At 44.2% G+C, this 26,160-nt stretch overlaps 1 protein-coding gene across 1 annotated transcript in view; it reads left to right on the top strand.

Moving 5' to 3' along the window:
* The first annotated feature begins 402 nt into the window (after positions 1–402).
* Positions 403–26,160, top strand: part of NAT10 (N-acetyltransferase 10 (GCN5-related)) — a 43,049-nt gene continuing 17,291 nt past the window's right edge. The window contains 14 exon segments of the mRNA XM_015410860.1: positions 403–488; positions 2,473–2,595; positions 5,422–5,513; positions 6,143–6,314; positions 7,176–7,298; positions 9,677–9,738; positions 10,720–10,834; positions 11,049–11,156; positions 11,742–11,875; positions 14,098–14,191; positions 15,696–15,794; positions 19,761–19,897; positions 21,772–21,896; positions 24,800–24,950. Of these exon segments, the coding sequence (XP_015266346.1) occupies positions 2,488–2,595; positions 5,422–5,513; positions 6,143–6,314; positions 7,176–7,298; positions 9,677–9,738; positions 10,720–10,834; positions 11,049–11,156; positions 11,742–11,875; positions 14,098–14,191; positions 15,696–15,794; positions 19,761–19,897; positions 21,772–21,896; positions 24,800–24,950 (1,520 nt within the window). The 5' untranslated portion in view covers positions 403–488; positions 2,473–2,487.

Raw genomic sequence — 26,160 nt, 5'->3', positions numbered from 1 at the left:
CTGTAAGACCGAGTTAAAATTCGGGGGGCAAAAAGTGCTTACGATCGGCCTGCAATCCTTAGTACGGTGCCCAGAAAGTCCACCCGAACGCAAGTGAATCTACTTCTGTGCAAATGAAGGGCCCTGTATAACGCTCCCCGCGCAGGGCGGACTAATCATCCAGATAGACAATTTTTTCCCATGGGGGGGGCAGCGGCTCCATCGGCTCCTCCTCTTCCTGCCTGAGATCCTCTGAAAGGCGGGGCGCATACCAAAAAGGCCCCTGTGAGGGTGTCTGATGCTTTTGCCCAGACCCGGGAGGAGATTCCTGCGCTGGCTTCAGCTATATCGGCTGGTTTCTCTCCGGCGCTTTGTGAAGGTTGTTCCTGGGTCCTTCCTTGCTGTCGCGCAGCCCACGTGGTTTTGCACGTGGGAAGCTGGTCTTCAAAATTCAGGGCTGTAGCTGCCTTCTCTTGCCCCCTGGATTTAAAAGGAAGAAAGAGGAAAAGGTAAGAAAATAACTACGGGTGGGAGTCGAGATGGGGGCGTGGAGTACTGTTGGATTCCCGAGTTACGTTGTTGGATCCGAGGCACGTGTACTGGGAGGTTTGCCACTCTGTTCCGTGGGACTAATTGTGAAGAGAGAGTCATAGCTTTTCAGCCTCAAGGATGACCCACGTTGAAGGCCTTTTTCTACTGGCCTCATTCTCTTAATGGTCCCCCCCCCCCATCTCTCCCACCGGAAACCTGCCCAGCGTCTCCTCTAGTGCTTGCACGCATTTCAAGTAAGGCGGGATGAGTCTCTCTTCTCCCCCGTGCCCCTCATTTTTTGGCTACTTATTACAACATTTCTGGATTCCCGGTGAAACCTGCACGCTGTAAAAAAAAAAATCAAGGTAGAGTTCATTTTCACATAAGCATACTAGTTCATTCACTATCACCGCATGGATGCTGCAATCATGTGCGTTTGGCTATAACGATAGTTAAAAGAGTGGATTTATTTCTGAGTAAAATGTGCAAAACTTAGTAGCACAGACGTGAAGCTGAGAGCAGTAGAGCTTGTCTTTTACACTTTTATCCCATCTTTCAGGCATACAGTGTTAGCTTTATAACAACGTTGTGAGATAACAGAGAAAATGACTGCTGTGAGCTTCGTGCCAAGTGGGGATTAGAACTTGGGTGTCTACCACAATTTAGTTAGGCACTCTAACTGTTGAACCACCCTGGCTGTCATGTTCTTGTAGTAATTCTGGCCTATTTCTCCATTCTTAAAGATGTAGCACCTTAGAATATGGGAAATAAAATTAATAAATGTGATTTGGAGATAAAAAGTGAAACCTCTCAGGATTTCTTTTCATGTTTGTGCTATATGGAGGCTGCAGCCCAAAGCACATTTACTAGGAAGTGACCTCAATGTGTTTAGGCTTGCACCGTTAGGAAGATGTGACCTTAGAAGGTACATAGACACTGTTAATCAGTTTACAAGCTCTTTTGTTGCTATTATAATGATGGTGTGTAGTATTTCACAGGCTGGGGAATAAAATGTTAGATCTGACACTTGGACCAGAGGTTTCTGTCTGACTATCAGTCCACCCAATTTTTATTGCACTTTTGCTTCAAGGGGTTCAGAGTGCTGTACATGTTTTTCCCTCTTCCATTTTATCCTCTTGAGGAAAGTAACTGATTCTTGATTGTTTCTGCTTGGGTTATAATACTGAGAATTTGTTGGGAAATAATCCCTGTAAAACTTTCTGAGTTAACTTGGGGTCATATTGTAAAACAGTCACATTCAACAGAAGTCACTACTGATATTTTTTGCAGGCAATGTTCCTGGCTGCTGTCTCTTCACCACAGTATCTAGAATGTCATGTGAACTTCTTTTGCTAACCCTTTTCTTGGCAACTGAAGTAAGTTTGGCCAAACCCAGAAAGAAAAAAGTATTTGACTTCTGGTTGTTGGATACCAAGGATTTTTAATACAAAAATTTTTTTTTAAGACATACATACAAACTTTTGCTGTTATGGTGCTAATAATTATATTGCAGTTACACTTACTATTTATTGTGTGAATGATAGTAAGTTTTAATATGGTAGAATCAATTTAATGATTCTGAAAAATTCCAAGATAAGGTTAAGAGTTATTTATGTGACTAGCTTCTTAAAATGCGGTAAGGTATTGTGGGAGAACGTATGTTTGTCTTTGCCCAATCCGCCTTTACCAAGTATTGTCATAGCATGACTGCATGGCATTGCTTACAATTCACAATGTTTCTTTATGGGAAGGTTCACCAGCAGGTAGGGCTCTTAAACGAATCAGATTTTGGAGTCTGTAAAGATCATGCTGAAATGGCATTTTTCTGTTTTGTACTTCAAATCAGATACTTAGGGATGAGTGATGTATCGGGACTAAGAATAAAAAGACTGAAAACCAACTGCTACTGTGATCTTTACAACAAAAATACTATTATTGTTGTCATCTCTGAAATCTCTACAGGGTTTCTAGCTGAACATGCAGCGCAAGAAGGTGGATAATCGCATTCGAGTTTTGATTGAGAATGGAGTGGCTGAACGGCACAGGACGCTCTTTGTTGTAGTCGGGGATCATGGCAAAGATCAGGTGAAGACTAGCCTGTGGCCATTAGGAATAACTTTTTAAAAAAATATTTAATGTGTGGCTGCATATTTAGTTGATGTTCTGGTGGAAACTCCTGTGGCCGTGGCTGGAGAGGCAAAAACAGGAGCCTCCTTTGGCGCTTATGATCCAGCATCATAAACCATTGTATAGTTCAGGCAGTCATTTTTCACTGAAATTTCTCCTCGTGATCCTTCCCTTATGTCCATTATGTGTCAGCAGTGCATGCATCAGTTATCGGCAGTCATTTTTCACTGAAATTTCTCCTCATGACCCTTCCCTTATGTCCATTATGTGCCAGCAGTGCATGCATCATTTAAGAGATCTATTGGGTTTGTGGAAATAGCTGCAAAATGGGCCTTCGACAACATCCTGTCTCTATATTGTTAGCTCACTCTGTATTTTCTCCATGTGATTGTAGAGCAAAATATCTGGAGAAATTTTAGTAGCAAAAATGACTGCATTGCTGTAATTGTCCACTGAATGATCAAGATTGGGTAGCTGTGAAGAAGATCAAATCAGTCAATCCTAAAAGAAATCAACCCTGACTGTTCCCTGGAAGGCCAGATAATGAAAATGAAGCTCAAATACTTTGGCCACCAAATGAGAAGGGAGCACTCACTGGAGAAGACCCTGATGCTGGGAAAGATTGAAGGTCAAAGAAGATGGGGACGGCAAAGGATGAGATGGTTGGACAGTGTCATCGATGCAACGAACATGAAACTGAGCAAACTTCAGAGGACAGCGGAAGACAGGAGGACCTGGCGGGATCTAGTCCATGGGTCGCGAAGAGTCGGACTCGACTGTGCGACTGAACAACAACAAATGAGCTTTTGTGAGTCACTACTCACTTCTTTAGTATCTGAAGAAATGCACAGTGACTCACGAAAGTTCATACTCTGCTGCATATTTTGTTAGTCTTTAAGGGGCTACTGGACTCTTGCTCTTTTCTACTGTCCACTGAATGGTTAGCCTGCTTGATTCTATAATGTTGTGGAAACTCACTTGGGCAGCATCCATGGCTAGATGGGATAGCGCAGAAAGTTCTCTGTGATGCATGCTGAGCTTTCTTAAAGGATGAACAGAGTAAAAGTGTAATTGATTACAGTGGATGCTGCATGTTCCATCCTTTAAAAAAAAACCTAATTCTGTGGATGAGTTCTAAAGTGTCATTTAGAAAAGTTAACTAGTGCTTAAAGTGCTATATGGAAAAAGTTTATGGTTAAATATTTAAGAGGCAGTGGCTCTATCCATTCAGCTGATGCCATCTCCAGAATCATACAGCCAGTTTAGTGTAGTAGTTAAGTGCCCGGACTCTAATCTGGCAGAACTGGGTTTGATTCCCCACTCCTCCACTTGCAGCTGCTGGATGACCTTGGGCAAGACATAGTGCTGTCAGATCTGTTCTCTCAAGGACAGTGCTCTCAGAGCTCTCTCACTCCCACCTCCTCCACAGGGTGTTTGTTGAGGGGAAGGAGTTTGTAAGCTGCTCTGAGAGTCCAAGTGAAGGGCGGGGTATAAATCCAATCTCGTCTTCTTCTTCTAGATATAACTGCATTTACTTTTCAGGTACTCCATCCCAAAAAAGAGGAGGTCATCTTTCATTCGCATACAAGTTATGGTTAATAATTTTTATAATTTTGGGGAAGTCATGTTCCTTTCAAGTTAATTGGGTGTGTGTACTTATTTGTTTTGAAATGGTCTGCCTGAGGAGGTTGGGAAGACTCCCATTCTTCTGTCATTCTGCAAAATGTCCACAACAGTAATGTTCAAGAAGGCATTTTTCAAAAAGATTACAAGTGTTGGTAGAATATAATGGTTCAGTTACAGTGGAATAGGATTGTTGTCTAGGTGCCATGCAATGTTCCCTCTAGGCTGTGGAGTCTTGTGAGCAAAAATTCTACTTTGTGAGCTACTGGCATTAAAGGTGTGAGCGAGTGATTTGCCTACTGCATGAATTAGTTTGCTCTGGAGTCATCCTTCCTGAGCCAAGACAAAAATGTGTGAGCCGGAGGCTAAAAAACTGTGAGCTAGCTCACACTAACTCAGCTTAGAGGGAACACTGGTGCCATGTATATCTTGCTTTGACTGCATTGTCTTTATTTTGTGATCTAATCTCTGTATTGTTTACAGTACACCTTGCCTTAGATAGTTTGTTGTTGCCTTGTTCTCTGATTCTGTAATCATAGCCCTGTCAGGTTACTCATTGGTTGTCTTATGCTGTTTGATTGCACTGTTAACATCCTGTAATCCTTTTTGAGTCTCAGTGAGAAAGGCAGACTATAAAGTTAAAAAATATGTTGCAGCTTTATCATTCAAATAAACCTTGTAGTGTCAGTTATGTAACTGTTTCTGTGCATGTTTCATTGGTGTGATTAGGAAAATGGATTGTTGAACTTTTGGGTATGTCTTTTATATCAAGTGACTTGGTATAAGAATAAGTAATGAAGGAACTTGCCAAAACTGAATGGGCAAAATAATCGCTTTAATTGTTTGAGCAGTTTTTCAAAAGTTGGGCTTGTTGATCTCATGTTACTTAGGACTTTAAAAAAACATCCAGTTATGTCCAAAGTTCTCTGCCATGGATGTAATTTCCCCCCTTCCATGGACGTGATTCCCGCCTCCCCCTGACTCTGTCTTGTAGGGCAGCAAATGATTATACACAATAGTTCTGCCTCTTCCCTGGGCATAACTTACAGAGATCAAACACAAGTTCTAACATAGATGTTTTTCTTATGACTTTTCTGATATGTTGCTGCATTGTCATTATTTCCTTACAAGATAATGGATTTCATTCTGGTCATTTGGCAGGTGGTCATTCTTCATCATATGTTGTCTAAAGCAGCTGTAAAAGCCAGGCCGTCGGTGTTATGGTGTTATAAGAAAGAGCTGGGCTTCAGCAGGTAAAATGGTTGCTCTCTTTTTAAATAGGAGCCAAAAATTTGTAAAGCACATTTTTCCTAATTGTTAACAAATAAATACTGGGTTCTGGGTAGGGCAAAATATTCAAAATAGCAGGCTAAGTACTTCCTTCATTTTACTGGCATGAAGTTGAGAACAGATGTTGGAGACATCCAGTGCCATTCTAAGCAGATGTTTGAAGCCCATTGACTTCAATGGATTCAGAAGGTATAACTCAGTTTAGGATTGCACTGTACATCCTCTTTGTCTGTCTGTAGGCCAGACATAACCCTTTCTGTCTTAACTTCTCTAGACTTCTCATGTAGTCACCTTAATCGTATCAGTAGTTAGTTTATTGTTCTCTGAAATGACTCTGACATTTTCCCCTTGTAATTTCAGTGCTTGGCGCGCTTATCCACCCAGGGCCCTGTCTTTGTTTCAACTGCTAGAAGTGGGTTGCCACTGGCCCTTTAAGAAGGCACATGTATCTAGTAGTTGGAGGATCCAAATAATAGTCCATCAGAGTTCAAACTAGATCAATATGCGTTGCTCCTAATTTAAGAACATCATTTAAAATCTGATTGCTTTCCCCAGTGAGGACTTCTAATTTAATCTCCTTTTCCCCCTCCAGCCACCGTAAAAAAAGGATGAGGCAGTTGCAAAAGAAGATTAAAAGTGGGACTTTAGATCTGAAACAAGATGACCCCTTTGAGTTGTTTGTAGCAGCCACAAACATTCGGTACTGTTACTACAATGAAACACACAAAATTCTCGGGAATACTTTCGGCATGTGTGTCCTTCAGGTAAGAAGATGTTTTAGATGTCAGAGTCCTCGTGGTAGTCCTTATGCTTGGTATGTGAAAACTGCTGTGCCTGTTCCAGTAAATAATGTCTTTAAATATTTTACCAAAGTAAATTTAAAAGCACTTACTTGAATGTTACTTAACACTTTGCACTTAAGTGTTACACTTAGCATTACTTAACACTTTGTAAAGTGTATGAAGTAAACGTACTCAGTATTATTTTAAAAATCTGTAAAATATCATTTGAAACTTCTACAACACACAGTATGGCGAATTATCACATGTGACTAGTATTTGGTTAGGTTTAGACTGACCAACTTTAATTGTACCTGCACAAGAATGACATAAGAAAAGCCATACTTGTCAGTTGCAAGGTAGTATACATAAAACCCCCAAGATGCAGCTCTCACTGGACTGAAGTGAGGGACCTTCCACTCTCACATGGGCCTGCTAGTCTTTGGAACTGTGTGGTTGGATACAAGCCCTTGCAAACCCTTGCACGAAGACTGATGCTGATGGTGTTTAAACAACATGTGTGTAACATGACTTGAAGATGCAGCGGGTTGGATTGAAGCCTTCTGTGAACTTCCTTCTGCAGTTGCCTTTGCTGCACACACCCCCCCCCGGTGTGATGCTTTACTTTGTTAGGGAGCTTGCTCTGCTCATGAAAGAGTGGGGGTGATACTTCTGCTGACTTCTTCTTGCTCCCCCTCCCCATGGAAGGAACTGATTATTTGCACATCTCCCACTAGCTTTCCAAGGGTGTGCAGGGAAGTATGAAAAGGTGGGGATGAATCCTTTCTGTGGATTTGGTGTCTTCACAGGAAATTTTTTTCAAAATTCATCTGTAATTTTTTCCAGGACTTTGAAGCCTTGACACCAAACCTGCTGGCTAGAACCGTGGAAACTGTGGAAGGCGGTGGCATAGTTGCAATTCTTCTGAGAACAATGAACTCCCTAAAACAGCTGTACACAATGACCATGGTATGCATCACAGGGATGCTTTCCCCTGTGCTTGAGAGAGAGCTTGGTAGTGCTCCATGTCTGTAAACAGCTACACTATGGGGACATTGTAGTCAATGGCAAAAATCTTCTAACAAGTATTCAGGGGGCTGGGGGGGGAGGGCGTTTGAGGTAGAGGCACCAAATTTATACTGTAGCTGCTGGAGCCTCTCACCAAAAGAACTCTCAAGTTTGGAAAAGATTAGACCAAGGAGTCCAATTCTAGGGGCTTCCAAAGAGGGTGCCCCCAATCCTCCATTGTTTCCTATGGAAGGGGGAAAAGGTAGGTAGCCTTGGTTTGTTTTTTAGAACTAGTGGTGAATTCCTACATTGACCCTGACTATGGTTTAAAGATTATCCTTGAGATGTGGCTTGGAAACCTTTAAAAAAGTTTTAGGGTCTTTAATCAGACTACCACTACCTAGATTCTACTGGAACCAGCCTGATTTCCTGTGGAAATGCAGGTGTTCCCTAATTGAAACACACAAGCTAAAGGGGAAAAATTATCTGAAAAAAGGGCTTGGTGTCACCAAAGTTCAGTCAGAGCACAAACAGCACACTACTTTTTTGTGCTACTTATACTTCTGTTTTATGAACTGAAGACAAACCTGGGCCACGTTCAGACTGGCAGTTTGGCCTGACTGCCAAACATTTCAGGAGCGTTTCACTAGCGGATTAAAGGGGTGGGTTCACACAGGTACAGCTGTCCAGCGTCCCCCAGCCGTACTCAAGCCATCTTGTACCGCTTCCCTCCCGAGTTTTAAAAGTACCTGGTGGAAGTGGTAGCAAACCGTGTGGAGAGCGGGTTGATTCCGGTTCCCTGATGTGTGAACGCAAGCACTGTAAGGCGGGAACAACCCGCAGTCATTGATAATAGGTGCTGGCTGTTTCTGCGGCAGACGCCCATGCACATAAACGCATGCAGTGGACCGCAGAGCCAGCCGCTAACAGCCCGCTGGGGCGGGCCAACAGTATGAACGCTCCCTTGCACTTCCTCCACGGTATCCTCCCGCTTCATTTGCTGCAGTGTGAACAGGAATATCGCGACCAAGCTGTTCCGGGTCTGTTTTGGGTCTTCTTTGATGCGACTCCCTAGCGCTGCAAACTGCCAGTCTGAACGTGGCCCTGGCCTCTCTTTGTCCTCCTAGCACTGGCCTAGTTAAAGGTAGAACAGCTAAAGCCCGTGCTGAGATTTATTTTAAAATATTAGTTAAAAATGCCTGAAACTTTTGTTAAAAGTCTGTTTAACAATGGTGCAGCAGCTAAACCAGAAGTGCACACACAAGAGCAGTGATCCTGACTCCCCCCAAAAACCAAAAAGGCCCCTGAGGCCCTCAGATGAACCAAAAACAACCAGACAGAGAGGCCTGAGAGAGCCTGCCTAGACCCCAGCCAGAAGGTCTAGTCAGTCTCCCCCCCCCCAACCCAACAATCCTAGAAATATAAATCACAGTAAAAAAATTTAAAATATTTTAAACTGCAATAGACTGGTAACAAAACCACAAACTATTAAGAACCCCCCCAAAAAAAACCCTAACCAGGAAGAGGCCTGAGAGGCCCTAGGGCCCAGAGGCGTACTCACCACCACGGTATCAACCCCAGGCCTCAAACCCACCAACCCACAACAAAATAAGAAAATTGTTTTTAAAGTGGCCATAATATAAGTCAAACCAGTGCTGTCTTCTTCTCTTCAGTCTTCTGTTGTCCAGCAGACAGGATGGATGGATCTTGATCTGAAGTAGTCCAAGTCAGCAGCAGGAAAACAGGCTCAGAGCAGTGGTTGAAGCAGAAGCCAGCAACACAATCTCCAACCCAGGCTCTCTCTCAGCAGCAGGAACAGGAATGGAGTCCGCCAGCTAGAGACCCCTACTTTTATGCTCTCTGGGCATACACAGAAGGATTTTAAAAAGGAACAAACTTCTGTGATTGGCCAGAGAGCAGTATGCCAATCCTATTGGCCAGTGCTTCTCCCCTGGGAAAGCAGCAAGCTAGTAGTTGGGCTTCAACAAATGAAGCCAGTAGCAACAACAGCCTTGCAAGCTGAAATGGCATTTGCTAATGCATTGCAGTGATTGGCTGTCTGTAAGGTCCCTCTTCCCCCTCTCTCCTGGAAAGCATAGCAAAGGGCAGAAAAGAGGCCAAATGTTTAAAGCCGAAAACCCCCCAAAATTTCGGCATTCAGTATTCGGCAGCTGAATCAGCTCAGGGAAGCTTATTTGGTACACCGAATACCTGAAAAATGCTGAAAGGGCATTTTCCGGGGTTTTTTCTGTTCAGCTTTACCGAATGCACACCCGTAGTACTGAATTAGCTTAACACGTCATCTGTGTCACATTCATCCATTTTCATTTGTATTCTAGGATGTACATTCTCGATACCGAACCGAGGCACATCAGGATGTAGTAGGCAGATTTAATGAGAGGTATGTTTATAATTTTGTACTTATGTGTCCACACATTCCTGTATAAAAGGGAGGTGGGGCTTAATTTTTAGCACTTAAGAATGCAAGTGTGGGGGAACCTAAGCCCTGGCACTCCCCATGCCTCTCAGCACTCCCTTGTGTGAGGGTTTTTCCCCCCCTGTTAGTTTTTGTGCTGGCAGAGAACCAAGCTGAAACAGGAACCTTAAAGCAATGGTTTGCAGTGAGCTCAGGAAGAGCTAAGGACAGGGCTTAGCTTCCCTCACTTGTGTGCTTGTTTTCCATTTGTTTTAAAAATGTGCATAGATATGTCTGTAAGTAAACGAACATAAATTCCATCACATATAATTTAACTCCTAGGTGAACAGCTTAAAAGCGCAAACTTTGCTAGATTTGCATGTTCTCACAGTGGGGAAGGCCAATCAGATAGAAAACATGTATTTCTGACAATGTAATGCCCTCTTTTGAAATCTTTTCACCTTGGCAGTTAAGAAGTTCCCTGGTAGACTATAGAATTTTTACTGGTTAAGAAGTTCAGGTCTTGTTCTGGAACCAGTATGTCCTGGTTGTGCAGGATAGCTATGTATGTACAGACTTGAGAAGACGTAGAGGCGAATTGCTAAATCTGAAGAATTAAGTTGTTAATTCACATGTAATTTGTTACTCTTTTACGTTTTTGATATTGTTCTGCTTAAATCCTCCAGTTAAGTGTATTGGAAGCTTGTTGTTCACAACATACAAGAGGTGGGATGTTCCACACAGTGTCTAATGCTTGCCAGAGATAGAGCTTGGGCCCTGGGCCCGATTCTTACTTAACATAATTCAATTCACCTCGTTTGAACACTTAGCCTTGGCTTGCTTTGTCCAGAGGGAGATGCATCCCATGTAGATGGGTGATAGGATAAAGGAAAGGTTGCAGGGTAGGAAATATCTGCTTGTTTAACTTCTCTGTTCGTGGTGTCTCTCTTGTCTCCTTTTATATAGATTCATTCTGTCTCTGGCCTCATGCAAGACTTGCATGGTAGTTGATGATCAGCTTAACATTCTCCCAGTCTCTAGCCACATTGCAAATATAGTACCTGTTCCACCCCGATCTCAGGTAAGTATGCGTTAGATAGAAGCTGAAGCTTTTGGACTTTGACTCTAAATACAGTAATTTAATGTTCAGTACAGAAGAGTATTGCAAATTCATCTAAGCCTTTTTTATTTAACCGGGCTTGAGCATGAGAACTTCCCCTTAGGTTTGTATCCACTGTTTGTGAATTTAATGACAGCAGCTGTTTTGATTCGGGCAATTCTACTCTCACATATAGGAGGACAGCCTGAGTCCTCAGGATGTGGAGCTGAAGGAGTTAAAGGAGAGTCTTCAGGACACGCAACCTGTTGGAGTGCTGGTTGAGACCTGTAAAACTCTGGACCAGGCAAGTATTGCAGTCACGCTGGGATAAGGGATAGATGAGCCCAGGTCATTGTGGTGAACCTCTGCGGTAGCGATAAACTTAAATGATATCGCTTCTCTTTCCGTCTCCCACTTGCATGTTTTTAAACCTTAAACTCTGGAGCTTCCTCCCCCAAGAGTTGTGTTTGGCCCTCTCACGGCAGCCTTCCAGTGTCCACTGAAAACTTTTGTTATGGAAGACCACTGAATAAAAATTTTGTTCCTGCTTTTTAGTTTTAATAGTTATTTTGCAATGTATTTTTGATTACTGCATTGTACTTTTCTGTGAGCTGCCTCAAGCTTAACTTTTATAGAACAGTGACATAGAAAGTCCTTAAATTTATTTATTTATTTATTATATTTATAACCCGCCCTCCCCGCAAGCGGGCTCAGGGCGGCTCACATTGCCTGGCACAATGTGCCAAGATTCATATACAGTTAAAACATTTAAAACTTAACATTTACCACTGTTAAAACATTTAAACAATCGGCAAATAAGCAAAGAATCATACTGTTTTATAGTTGTCAGTCAACCAGCCATTCTGATGACTTGTTTCCCCGTTGCTAGGCAAAAGCACTTTTGAAGTTCATTGAAGGCATTTCTGAGAAGACACTGAGAAGTACTGTGGCTTTAACAGCTGCCAGGGGGCGTGGTAAATCTGCAGCCTTAGGATTGGCTATAGCTGGAGCAGTGGCTTTTGGGTAAGTTTCTGGTTAGATAAGCATGTGTTTGCTTCAGTAGCTAAAGTGTGCTGGTAGTATGATTTCATTTTTTCCTGTCACTCTTAGTGACTGTTAGAGACTTACGGTTTAAGGCTTTTTGACTAGAAGGGCAATCCTAGAAGCATTTTTTTTTTTTTTTGCCATTCAAGTTGCAGCTGACTTATGGCAACCCTGTAAGGTTTTCATGGCAAGAGACATTCAGAGGTAGAGGTGCCATTCCCCTGTTGGGGGTGCAGGATCCCCCAATTTTTTTGGCTCCTGCCCACTGCCAGCCAGCTGGTTTGTGGGAAGAAATCCCACCCCCAAACATGACATGCTGATATCATGCGGAAGTTGGGCGGATTGCAACTACCTGAAGGCTTGCTTGGAAGCAGAATGGAACTCTTTGCTCCTAGGCAAGCAGGCCTTCGGTTCATGGGGCATGCCAGCAGTCCTGCCTCCTGGTCAGCCTCCTCCAGGGTGGATGCTGACTCGCTCGGCTTGCGGTGGCTGTGCCCCTGTGCCACAGGTGTGTGGGGGGGAGGCAGGCTGGGCTGCCCTTCCCAGTGCCACTGGAGCCTTTCCTGGCTGCTGCAAAAAGTGAAAATGGGCAAAAGCGAAACCCAAGCTGCTCTGCTTGGCCGCCCTTTGCTCTGGCAGGGGACCGAAGGCAGCTGGGCGGCGAGGCCGAAGGAGGGCAAGTGTCGCTGGCTGCGGAGCTCAGTTGCTGGAGAAGGTAAGCAAGTGTCAGAAAAGAGAACCCCAACCGGTCCTCTCTTCCTTTCTCTCTCTGTAGCCCTGGGAACAACATCCCTGACATGCTGATGTCACGTCTGTGTGACGTCAGCGCGTCGCATCACTCCACCCTGCTCTCGGAAAGTTCCCTCCCAGCCCCCCACAGGTGTGGCATTCGGACCCGGCAGCCTTATTCAGAGGAGGTTTGCCCTTGCCTATCTCTGTGTCAGCAACCCTAGACTTCCTTGGTGGTGTCCAATCCAAGTACTAACCAGGGGTGACCCTGCTTAGATTCTGAGATCTGATGAGATTGGGATAGCCAGGTCAGGGCAGAAAGCATTTTAGAGAGTTGTAATATCCCAAATTCTAAATATGTTTGAGAAGAACTCATTCAGACGTGAGCCCCACCTACAGTTCTCGTCCAGGGGCACTAAGTGCCCTTTCTGTTCTTTTCCTGCCACCAAAGTTCCTTGCTGCTTACTCTAAGTCCATATGACAGGGAGCTCTGAGGCAGAGTCTTGTGCTGTGCACCCGACCGATTGAGTTGTCGGCTGTTCTGACTGGGGCTTCTGAAGGGCTGGAGGAGGCAGCAATTGGCTGCGGGGGGGGAGGGGGGCTCGACCACTACAGGGGGGGGGGGGAGTGTTCATGAGTCAGCATTCTGAACAGCTTCGGGCCTCATGGGCATGGCCATAGCGGAGGGGGGGGAGGACTTGGTGCCTATGGGCTACACTGTGTTGGGGTCTTTCTTGTTGGCGTAGCTTTCTGCCTCTGACAGGGAGCCTTCTCAGGCTGAAAGGCCTTAGGGAGCTGAAAACCCTAGCCATGCCCCAGAACCGCCCACAGCCATGCCAGCACAGGGGCCTATGCCTCAGTTGCGCTGCTGGGCCACTGGTGTGGAGCTGTATCAGCACCCAGGTGCAGTGGAGCAACACTGGGGTCCTGCGCGGCTACACTGTGTTGGGGGGTTTCTTGTTGGCGTAACTTTCTGCCTCTGACAGGGAGCCTTCTCAGGCTGAAAGGCCTTAGGGAGCTGAAAACCCTAGCCATGCCCCAGAACTGCCCACAGCCATGCCAGCACAGGGACCTATGCCTCAGTTGTGCTACTGGGTCACTGGTGTGGAGTTGTATCAGCACCCAGGTGCAGTGGAGCAGCACTGGGGTCCTGCGGTGGCATAACTGCCCTTACACTGACGTGTCTCAGAGATGTGCCAGTGTAACCCCCACCCCCCCTTTAGGATTGTACTGTAAGAGATTTATTTTGGCATGTATTTTTGTGGACTAGTGCACATTGATCAGGGGCCTGAAGCATATCCTTGACTGATTAATATATAAACATTGGCATGGGGGAAGGGGATGTCTTAACAGATTTGTTAGTATTTTAAGTTGTACCATAAGACTCCTTCTTGTGTTTTTCTGCAATGACTTATACAGCTACCACTCCAAAACTATAACACTTCTTTCCCATCCCCCTTTTTTCTGTGTAGCTATTCCAACGTCTTTGTCACGTCTCCCAGCCCAGATAACCTTCACACCTTGTTTGAGTTTGTATTTAAAGGCTTTGACGCACTACAGTATCAGGTAAGATGAACATGCAGAGCACCTTTGTAGAGATTTCCTTTCAGAAGACCAGGAAACTCCTTAAACTGAGTCTGATTACTGATAATCTGTCAAGAGTAGTAGTGTTCACCCTAACTGGCAGCAGCTCTTTTGAGATCTTGGTTGAGGTCTTTCCCCATTGCCTATTGCCTGAACCTTTTAAAGATTCAGAGAATTGAGTTTGGAGCCTTCTGCATGCAAACCAGATGTTCTACCATGCAGCTCCCATTATTTTGTATGACTGATGCAGTAAAATGTGTAGTTGTTGATCATAGTCACTTTGAACCACCATCAGTATTTATTCCCTGGTTACATTTATATCCTCCCTTCCATAATGGAGGTCAAGGAGGTGTATGCAGGGGTTCCAGAAAGTCTCCCCCTCTGCTGTCCAGATGCAGACCCCTTTAGCACCAGCAAGGCTGCTGCATCAGGTTCCTTCAGATCTTAGCCTTTGACTAGTCACCAGGTTAGTTCCTGTACGACGTGACAATTTTCAGCCAAAGGTTCCTAGTTTACATGTAATCTGTACTGCACCAGTTCTCTGATTAGGTAACTGAACAGAGAATTCACTGTTGAGTCAGCCATCTTGCAGTCCTTTGATGCTTTGGGTAATTTAAAGCACTTATTGTGTTACCTTTTTTATTGGTCTTTTTGAATGATGAAGTTTTAATTCTGTTACCGTCATTCATGCTGCATTTAAGCCTGCTGCAGCCTTGGGTTCTAAGCTCTTAATAGAAGTAAATTGGGTTTCTTGGCTGTGTGAGAGACCAAAATGAAGTTAATGGTAAATCTGTCTGCAAATGAGATCATGTGTCTATTTAAAGAAGATAAAAGTTCTGTTTTCTCAGTTAGTGAATTCAGAGAATTATTTGCTTGGAATGTCATTTTGAATTCTTTGCCTGAACTGTTGTTGGTTTTGCAACTAGTCATCCAATAGATGGCAACACCAGTGGTCAGTTGATGAACTATTAACATTGCAATCTTAAGCAGTATTACACCCTCCTAAACCCATGGATTTCAATGGATTAAGAAGGGTGTAACTCTGATTAGGGTACCACTGTCATCGTAAGAACTAGATCATTCAGAATTTTCATACATACAAAGCACATTGTGTAGCGTGTACAGGAAACATGTAGCTGGAGAAGCATTACCTCCAGAGCTTGATGTGATGTATATATGGTGCAACTGCATGTACACACTCCCATGCCTGTGCCTGGTACAATTTTATCTGTATCTTTTAAAATGGAGAACATTTTACATAGTTTTTTCAAATAATTTTTGGAATGTGCCATATACGTCACCAAAAAAAGATGTTGTTTTGATAGGCAGAAGCTATTCTGGTGTACCATGTTGTACTCTGGGAGCAATTTGCCAAGCCGGTTAAAGCTTAAAAATAGCCACTTTCAAGCACCTTTTCCCCTTTTATTAGTGTGTTATGTAGTTTTTATTTGGTTCTCAAATATTCTTGTTTGCTTTTGTTTTCAAGGAGCACTTGGATTATGAGATAATTCAGTCTCTCAATCCAGAATTTAACAAAGCAGTCGTCAGGGTGAATGTATTCCGAGAACATAGACAGACTATCCAGGTAAATAATCTTTCATACATTTTTTCTTTATCCTGTAAATGCATTGGGATTTCTGGAATTCGTGCACAATAGCTATTTATGGGGGTGTTGAGTTAGTGAGTCAAGGAGGGTAGGGTTGGGTTGGGGCTAGTTTTTAAAAAGTAGTTAGTTGGGTTCAGGTAGCCTTTGTACTTGGGTCCTCTGCTAGATGCTCGCTCGGTCAATTGGGAGCCGATAACATCTAGCAGGGAGGCCATGCAGGGGTTGGGGATACCAGTGATCGAGGGGCAGGGAAGATATAGCAGTGGGACTAGGAGATATTCCATTAAACAGAATGGAAGAGATTGGCGATACGGTACTGCTTGGACCTCTTCCCTCCTACGTCTCAGCCTAAGAAATGTCAGTTGTGGGGCTAGGAATGATTACCCGTCTCCATTACTGGTATTGTTCAATGCCAGGTCTATAAATAAGAACTCTGTTCTGCAAGAATATCTCGCAGAGCAAAATGTACTGGTATTGTTCAATGCCAGGTCTATAATCTCGCAGAGCAAAATATAGACCTGGATTGTGTGACTGAGACCTGGGTGCAGGAGGTGGCATTCAACATAGTTGACTATGATCTTATGACCCACCACCTCGCCGACATTGGGGTTCGTGGGACTGCCCTTCAGTGGTTTTCCTCCTTTCTCCACAGTCGGGGACAGAGGGTGGCACTTGATGAGAGGGTCTTCCTGCGGCATCCACTTGAGTGTGATGTGCCACGGGGCAATCCTCTCGCTAGTGTTGTTTAATATCTGCATGTGCCCTCTTGCTCCGTTGGTTCGGGGGTTTGGGTTGGGGTGCAGATGACTATGCAGATGACACCCAACTCTTGTTATTGGATGGCTGCCAGGACTCAGCCCCAGAGATTCTGACAGGGGCATTGGAGGCCGTGGCTGGTTGGTTGCAGCAGAGCCAGTTGAAACTCAGTCCAAGGAAGGCAGAGGGGAGTTGGGACGGGTATCGGGCTGCCCACCCTGGATGGTGTGTCACTTGCAGCAGCTCAGATGGTGAGGAGGCTAGGGGTGATCCTGGATGCCTCACGTTCTATGGAGGCCCAGGTCACTGCAGTTGCCAGGTCTGCCTTTTTCTATCTCCTCCAGATCAGACAATTGGCCCCCTACCTTTCCCCTAGGACTTGGCGACAGTGACCCATGCAATGGTCACTTCCAGGCTTGATCACTGTAACTCACTTTACGCGGGCTTCCCCTTGAGACTGATCCGGAAACTCCAAGTAGTCCAGAATGCGGCAGCGTGCCTAATGACAGCATCGCCTGTGCAGGCATGCATTTGGCTAGTATTGTGCCACTTGCACTGGCTACCAAATGAGTACCAGATCTGTTTCAAGGTGTTTGTATTAACCTTCAAAGCCTTGCGCGGCCTGTGACCGACATATCTGAAGGACCACCTCTTCCCGTATGTGCCCCGAAGAGCCTTGTGCTCACAGGATCAACATCTGCTGGTTACCCCTGGCCCAAGGGACATCCGCTTAGCCTTGACCAGGGCTTTTTCCACCCTGGCTCTGGCCTGGTGGAATCAGCTCCCACTGGAGATCAGGGTCCTCCAGGACCTTTTATCGTTCTGCAGGGCCTACAAAACGGAGCTGTTCCACCAGGCCTTCGGCTGAGGGCGTCCATCACAGTTGGCTGCTCTGCTCTCAGTCTGGCTCCCGATCTGCTGAAAGGGCCAACTGATTCCACCTGTGGCTCTGAGAGATATGGAATCCTGCTACCTATATGAATTTTTATTGTTAGTGTTTTAACTATTTTTAATGGGATTTTATTGGACTCAACTCTTGTGATCCTCCCTGAGCTCACTTTGGGGAGGGTGGAATAAAAATCTAAAAAATAAATAAAATAAACAACTACTTTGCAAAGGCCAGACAGTATTGCGTCTGCACAGTCGGATTTTATTTGTTAAAGCAAACCTCTTTAGTCATTTTTCATAGCCATAGGTTTTGGAGAGCCGATGTGGGGAAATGCTTGGAAGTGTAGTAGGGCTGGGAAAATATGGGTTCAGATCCCCACTGTCATAAAGCTTAGCAGGTGACCTTGGGCTACTCACATTCTTCTTGCCTAAGCTACACCATAGGATTGTTAGGATAAAATGGTGAGTAAAAATTAGGATAAAATGGAAAGTAAAAATTATATAGGGTATTGTCCGCTTCTGTGATCCTTGTTTAAAAAGTAGGACAATTTGCCAACCGCATGTAGTGTATGTACTGTTTTTCAGATATGGCAAAAAAAAATTCTAGTGTAGATCTAAGGAATTAAATTGGCCCTATCTCTACAGAGTGAGCTCCCGTCTCTAGTTCCAGCTCCTGCCAACCTAGCAGTTCGAACGCAAGCAATTGCAAGATATGGGTTCAGATCCCCACTGTCATAAAGCTTAGCAGGTTACCTTGGTCTACTCACATTCTTCTTGCCTAAGCTACACCATAGGATTGTTAGGATAAAATGGTGAGTAAAAATTTGGATAAAATGGAAAGTAAAAATTATATAGGATATTGTCCGCTTCTGTGATCCTTTTTTTAAAAAGTAGGACAATTTGCCAACCGTATGTAGTGTATGTATTGTTTTTCAGATATGGCAAAAAAAAAATTCTAGTGTAGATCTAAGGAATTAAATTGGCCCTATCTCTACAGAGTGAGCTCCCGTCTCTAGTTCCAGCTCCTGCCAACCTAGCAGTTCGAAAGCAAGCAATTGCAAGTAGATAAATGGGTACCACTTCGGTGGGAAGGTAACAGCGTTCCGTGCGCCTTGGTGTTTAGTCATGCCGGCCACATGACCACGGAAACGTCTTCGGACAGCGCTGGCTCTTCGGCTTTGAAACGGAGATGAGCACCGCAACCCTAGAGTCAGATTCGACTGGCAGTGTGTGATAAACAAAGGTGTGTGTTAGGGGAGTTTTCAAAATCCTAATATAACACGCATACCCTTTGCCAAGTTCAGTCCGGGAAAGGAAAAGATTCCCTCAAGGCTTTAGGCTACCAGAGCATTCAGTTTTAATAAGATGATCATCCTGCTGCAAGCAAGAAAAAATCAAGCTGGCCTACTGAGCAAGATTCAAAGTTCTTCTTTTATAGGGTAAACCAGATGAAAGGTCACGATCTAGAAGCCCAAAACAAAGTTCACCAATTCCCCAATACTTTAACAGTGCGCAGTGATTATTACTGGTTATTGGCAATAATATGTAGTGTTTCAGAATGCCTGAAGTGCTTCATAGCCATTATGACAGTACTTTTTTTTTTACAATGGCACTGTTGAACATGAAGTGATTGGAGCTGAAAGTGGCTACTCTAATGTACACTTGCCGAAGACCGCTTGGTCAGTTTGTGTCACAGGGAAGTGAACTGGGGGTCTGCCACTCATTCTCTGAGCCATTGTGCTTCAGTTATTTACATTTTTAAAATGAATATTTATATCCCACTTTCCCCCAATCGGCGAGACAACAGTAGCTTCAGAGTCAACATAAATCAATATTGTGAAAGTTGTCATCTGCCCAATAGGCAAGTTCCTTATATGCCAACTTTGTCGCAGTAAGTGCTAAGCTGTTTGTGTAACTGTTTCAAATCAATGTGTTCATGATTTGCAACTGTATTTTCTTCTGTAGCCACAATTACCATCTAAATCTTGGTCACTGAAACAGCATACAGGATTTGAAGAATTGCTTATCTACCGTGTTTCCCCAAAAATAAGACACTGTCTTATATTTATATTTTCTCAAGAAGACACACTAGGGCTTATACCATAAATGCATAGAAATCCTACTAGGGCTTATTTTTTGGGTAGGTCTTATTTTCGGGGAAACAGGGTACCTTAGCTTTACTTCAGACAGAACCAGATATAAGGAGAAAAGTGCATGGATTGCCCCCCTTGGCTCCCTTTGATTTTGCTTCTAGCAGAACTATCATTTTACATATCATTTCTCCCCTTCTTTTCTGACAAGTATATACATCCTGCTGATGCTGTGAAACTGGGTCAGGCTGAACTTGTGGTGATTGATGAAGCTGCTGCTATTCCCCTGCCCCTGGTGAAAAAACTGCTTGGCCCTTACCTTGTATTTATGGCTTCTACCATCAATGGGTAGGTATTCTGCCTGGTTAGGGGACATGGGTCGGTGGTAGGGCATATCCTTTTTGTGCTAAAGGCCACAGTTCAGTCCCTGGCATCTCCTTTGAAGGGGTCTTAGGAAGCAAACCATTCCCTGCTAAGATTCTGGAGAGCTGTTACCAGTCAGAGTATGGAGCTAGGTGGGGCAGTGACCTGATTAAGCGAAAGGTTTGATTTAAGCTAGATACACACAGGGCCTGTCTCAGCGCTGTTGTGAAGACTACTATGACTCTTGCTAGATGAAGAGCAGTACGCCTTGACGGTCTGGGCTTTGAGATATTTGGATTATACTGGCATGAGGAAATTACGTAGAAAATTATTGTTGTGAAATCTCTGGCACTCTGACGGGGGTGGTTCTGTCTGTCGGGAGAATAGTGTTTGAGAATGCACATGGATGATTGTTTGTTGGAGTGTGTTTCATTCTCCCTCTCTCCAGAAATTCCTTCCTGTGGGTAAAGATATAATTTTTCATGGTTTCTGTTCAGGCACTAGGATTTTAGGAGCTGGATCACTAATAGTACAGTAGTACCATTGATGGACCAGGACTGATCCCCAGAAGCGGTAGGTTCATTGCCAGAGGGCAAGCTGGAGGATACATCCCAGAGGGTTACATGCAGATTCACCTCCTACAGTGTTGGGGCCTGCAATCAGCTGGTCTCCAAGGAGCTGGTCCACATTGCCTTCCAGACATCTGGGACCCTCCCTGTGCGCTTTTGTTTTCTATGCAGACTTGCACTAAGACCTCAGAACTATGGCTGGGACACATACCCCTGGGATCCTCACTGTCCCCACTACCCATATTGCTCTCACCAGTGAGCAGAATAAACCTAATGAACTTGGACTGTTACTTGACCATCTTATCTAGGGTTAGATTGCTGCATTCACACTTCTAGTATTTACCGGATTAGTATTCATATCAACCTCAACGTGGGTATTCTATGTCAGAACCAACAGCTACCACGTCAAGTCCCTGCAGGACCTAATGGCTAACCCGCCTCAAGAAAATATCCACCTGCAAGCCACTGGACTGGAACCTACTGCTACAAATCCATATATACTTTTAGTACCAGTCATTCCAAGTACTGATCATACCACTGACCCAGCTGCACAGTCCTGCACTGAAGAACAAGCCCTGACCATCTCAGGAAAGAACTGAACAGGAAGGCATGAATTACCCTCTAGGTCTGTGTGCTGGCACCTCCTTGTCAAGTGGTGGTGGTGGCATCAAAAGTCATAGTTCTGGGAGGCTGTGAGCAGTGTTCTTTGCCGGCATATGGAGTCTATAGGTGTGACTACACACACTGCCTCTCTAATAACATCAGTTATAACCTCCTCTGTCAGACATAAAGGCCCAGGCCAGTTTGGTGTAGTGGGTAAGTGCGTGGACTCTAATCTGGGAGAACCGGGTTTGATTCCCCACTCCTCCACTTGCACCTGCTGGATGACCTTGGGCAAGCCGTAGTTCTGATAAGAGCTGTCCTTGAAAAAGAGCAGTTTCTGTCAAGAGCTCTCTCAGCCCCACCTACTTCACAGGGTGTCTGTTGTGGGGAGGGGAAGGGAAAGGAGTTTGTAAGCTGCTGTGAGACACCTTTGGGTAGTGAAGGGCAGGGTATAAATCCAATCTCCTCTTCTTCTTCTTTTTCGACAGGATAGTTATTTCTAGGGGAAAAGAATGAAACATGCCCCCCCCCCCTTCTCATGTAGAACAATGGCAGGAGTTCTGTACCATGTGAATCTTCCCGTCATTAAGCTTGGTTCCAAGTTCTGCTGCTAGCAGTACGTTAAGCACCACAGGATGAATACTTGTTTCTCTTTCCAATTGATGGTGCATGTTGTCGTTTTAATAGCTACGAAGGCACTGGCCGTTCCTTGTCTTTGAAGCTGATTCAGCAGTTGCGGCAACAGAGTGTGCAAGCCCAAGCCAGTGTGACGGCAGAGAACAAAACAACCACCACCGCTAAACTCTCCGCAGGTATTTTTCCCAGGGCTGTATAACATGAGCTCTGTGTTGCCGATCTGCTGCTTGCATAGTTTTTTTTCCAGATTTGTACAGAAGAAATCTTTGCCCAGCTATTCCCTGTAAGTACAGGGGACTAATAGTTTCACATGAACGTGCCTGTTGATAGGTGATCTTTTGGCATGCAAGTTGTCCTTATTGAGTCAGCTTCCCAAAAAATTCCCACAGGAAATCAAAGGGCATCATAGAGATTTCATTTGGCTATCACTGCTAGGCCATAGATTGACCGATCCATGAATTCGCCTGGCCTTTAAAAAAAGCCATATAAGCTTAGTGGCCTTTGCTAGACTTTAAGGCAATAAAGTCCGTTAGTTAATTGTGCATTGTGTGAAGTGCCGCTTGCCTTTGACTGTGCTGTATTTGCCGTTCTGCACCCTCCAAGTGGTGTAGTATTATGAGACAGGGAGGATAAGGTTTGTCTCTCCACTTTCAGCCAACAGCCACATGAAATGATGGCCAAAGGAAATCTGTCCTGTGTTTGGAGGCAGTGAACCTCTGAACAGCAGTTGCTGATAGAGCAGCACCACAGGAGGATATCTTCATGCCCTGCTTGTAGCTTCCTGGGGAAAAACAATCTTCATGCCCTGCTTGTAGCTTCCTGGGAAGAAACACAAAAAAACCATTGTGAAGATTCACTTATAAACAGTGAGAATCAAATAAAGACTATTACGGATTCATATGTCAATAGATTAACTTCAAGAATCTTATACTAGAATGAAAACTTCCAAAGTGCACTTTAAGCATGTGCAACACCATGTCAGGGAACTGAACAGATCAATTATAAAGCTAAATCCAAATCATAAAGGTTACTCAATTCAACAAGTAAGTCTTCTGAAAAACAGTGACTTGCTCAATGCAACAGGTTAATCTTCTGAAAAAATAGTGGCATCAAGGCCACCTGAAACGTCTGTGTTCCACAAATAACAATTCACCAGCAAACACACTGGCCGTTCCTTGTCTTTGAAGCTGATTCAGCAGTTGCGGCAACAGAGTGTGCAAGCCCAAGCCAGTGTGACGGCAGAGAACAAAACAACCACCACCGCTAAACTCTCCGCAGGTATTTTTCCCAGGGCTGTATAACATGAGCTCTGTGTTGCCGATCTGCTGCTTGCATAGTTTTTTTTCCAGATTTGTACAGAAGAAATCTTTGCCCGGCCATTCCCTGTAAGTACAGGGGACTAATAGTTTCATATGAATGTGCCTGTTGATAGGTGATCTTTTGGCATGCAAGTTGTCCTTATTGAGTCAGCTTTCCAAGAAATTCCCACAGGAAATCAAAGGGCATCATACAGATTTCATTTGGCTGTCACTGCTAAGCCATAGATTGACTGATCCAGGAATTCGCCTGGCCTTTAAAAAAAGCCATATAAGCTTAGTGGCCTTCGCTAGACTTTAAGGCAATAAAGTCCGTTAGTTAATTGTGCATTGTGTGAAGTGCTGCTTGCCTTTGACTGTGCTGTATTTGCCGTTCTGCACCCTCCAAGTGGTGTAGTATTATGAGACAGGGAGGATAAGGTTTGTCTCTCCACTTTCAGCCAACAGCCACATGAAATGATGGCCAAAGGAAATCTGTCCTGTGTTTGGAGGCAGTGAACCTCTGAACAGCAGTTGCTGATAGAGCAGCACCACAGGAGGATATCTTCATGCCCTGCTTGTAGCTTCCTGGGGAAAAACACAAAAAAACCACTGTGAAGATTCACTTATAAACAGTGAGAATCAAATAAAGACTATTACGGATTCATATGTGAATAGATTTATATAAACTTCAAGAATCTCATACTAGAATGAAAACTTCCAAAGTGCACTTTAAACATGTGCAACACCATGTCAGAGAACTGATCAATTATAAAGCTAAATCCAAATCATAAAGGTTACTCAATTCAACAAGTAAGTCTTCTGAAAAACAGTGACTTGCTCAATGCAACAGGTAAATCTTCTGAAAAAATAGTGGCATCAAGGCCACCTAAAACTTCTGTGTTCCACAAATAACAATTCACCAGCAAGCATAGACAAATATTCCAGTAGACTATGTAGCTTTCCAGCAGACTAACGTGTTTCCCAAGTTAAATCATGTTTCCAATCTTCATCTGAGTCAAGAATAAGCATTTTCATACGGAGCTCACAAACTCATCAGAATTCTGACCACTTCTGTAGCTTCCTGGAGGCAGCTGGTTGGTCAGTGCTAGAAACAGGATGCTGGGCTACCTGGACGTTTGCTCTGATACAGTGGGAATTTTCATGTGTCTTTACTGTCCTGAAGGATAAAGGCATTTCTACAAAATCGATGCAAGCACTAGATGGTTGTAACACAAAGGAACAATTTAGTTCTCTTAAAGTTTTAGATCAATGTTTTGCATGTGTGTATTTTTTTTCTTTTACAGTTTTAGTTCTTTCAGTTTGACTTTCCTATTGGATGTCATGTTTGTGTTATGTTAAAAATAAGAGACCAAAAATCCCAACAAAGTTGCAGTTTAAAAAACCTCTCCAAAGCTGGCATAGTGAGCTCAGCACTGAAGCGTTGGGAACTTACCCTGTGAGCTTTCATGGGAAAGAGCAAGCACATGCTGAATCAGACCGTCACTGGATAAAGAGTGTACCTTGCACACACCCTCCACTCCCCCCAACTCAGATCTTTCAGTGTTTGTGTATTTCAACATATTTCATGGAAGTTTTATATGAAATCACTTCCCATTTGTGGCTGTCTGTGCAGAGTGGGCAGTCCTTTGACCTCATCTACCGGGAATGGAGATGAGAAAAGGAGAGATGATTGACGCACACACACCCAACAAGAAACCTAAAATCCCCGTTGATCTGAGATATTTCCCTTGTGACCTCTTGTGCTTCATGTTTCTTTACAGTCCGTACACTGCATGAAGTTTCTCTCCAGGAATCCATTCGGTATGCCCCAGGAGATCCTGTTGAAAAGTGGCTGAATGACTTACTGTGCTTGGATTGTCTCAACATTACGAGGATTATATCTGGTTGCCCATTACCCGAGACCTGTGACTTGTATCCTTTCTGGTGTTTGCACAACATGTAGTGCTCTAAAGTTTTGTTATAGCTACATGAGATGGAAGCTTTGGTTTCATATCCTTGGCACTTTGAATGTGCATCCCAAGTGTGTCCTAAGGGACTGGTTAACATAAGGTGTGCCATGCAGACTTTACATGGCACATCTACATGGCACATTTTGAGTGTTTTGTGCAACCTTAACACAGTTGTATCATGATAGGGTATAAACATCCCTATGTGTGTATCTTTTGCTCATGTGATTTGTCCACTACAGAAAGGATGTGGATAGTGGGTTTGAAACATACATGTATATGTCTGGGTAAGCATTGCAGACTCCACATAAGGAGCCAGCATTCAAGGTATGTAGCACAGTCCTATGCATGTCTAGTTGGAATAAGTCCCACTATGTTCAGTGAGCTTAAAGGTAAAGGTTCCCTTGCTCGAAAGCCAGTCGAGTCCGACTCTAGGGTTGCGGTGTTCATCTCCGTTTCAAAGCCGAAGAGCCAGCGCTGTCCGAAGACGTTTCCGTGGTCATGTGGCCGGCATGACTAAACACCAAGGCGCACGGAACGCTGTTCCCTTCCCACCGAAGTGGTACCCATTTATCTACTTGCAATTTCTTGCTTTCGAACTGCTAGGTTGGCAGGAGCTGGAACTAGAGACGGGAGCTCACTCCGTCATGCGGCACCCGGGTCTTGAACTGCTGAACTACTGACCTTCCACAGCCTGCAGTTCAGCGTCTTAACCACTTGAGCCACCGCAGCCCCTTAGTCAGTGAGCTTAGTTTTGGATAAATATGCATGGGATTGCAGCTGAAGCCTTACTGCCTTCATCCACCACAGGGAGAGTGTTTGTGCTGGGAACAATCTCTCCCTAGGCTTTGAGGCCGGTTCCATCCTTTTTATAGTAAAAAACCCCCCAGCAAACTGTTATGATGATGATGATGATGATGATGATGATGTCCTTTATATTAAAATGGGCATAGCAGTAAACCTAAGCTACCGTGGCAGAATGCTTGATAGCTTTCTTTGTCTCACTGGTATATTGGTGGGCATTCTGACTGCTGTAGTCTTTCCAGTAGGGGAGAAAACATTGCCTGCTCCTCCAAACCTTGAAGATTTTAAAGACTAAGCAGCCTGGCGTGATGATCACTTCAAGTGCTCCCCGGCTTTTTAGATGTAGGGTGTCTCTTGTTTTGTGCGTGTGT

Source organism: Gekko japonicus, unplaced genomic scaffold (genome assembly GCF_001447785.1).
Source record: "Gekko japonicus isolate JY-2015 unplaced genomic scaffold, Gekko_japonicus_V1.1 scaffold65, whole genome shotgun sequence".
Taxonomy (NCBI): Eukaryota; Metazoa; Chordata; class Lepidosauria; order Squamata; family Gekkonidae; genus Gekko; species Gekko japonicus.
The sequence above is the reverse complement of the archived record's forward strand: the minus strand, read 5'-3'. Positions and strand labels throughout refer to the sequence as shown.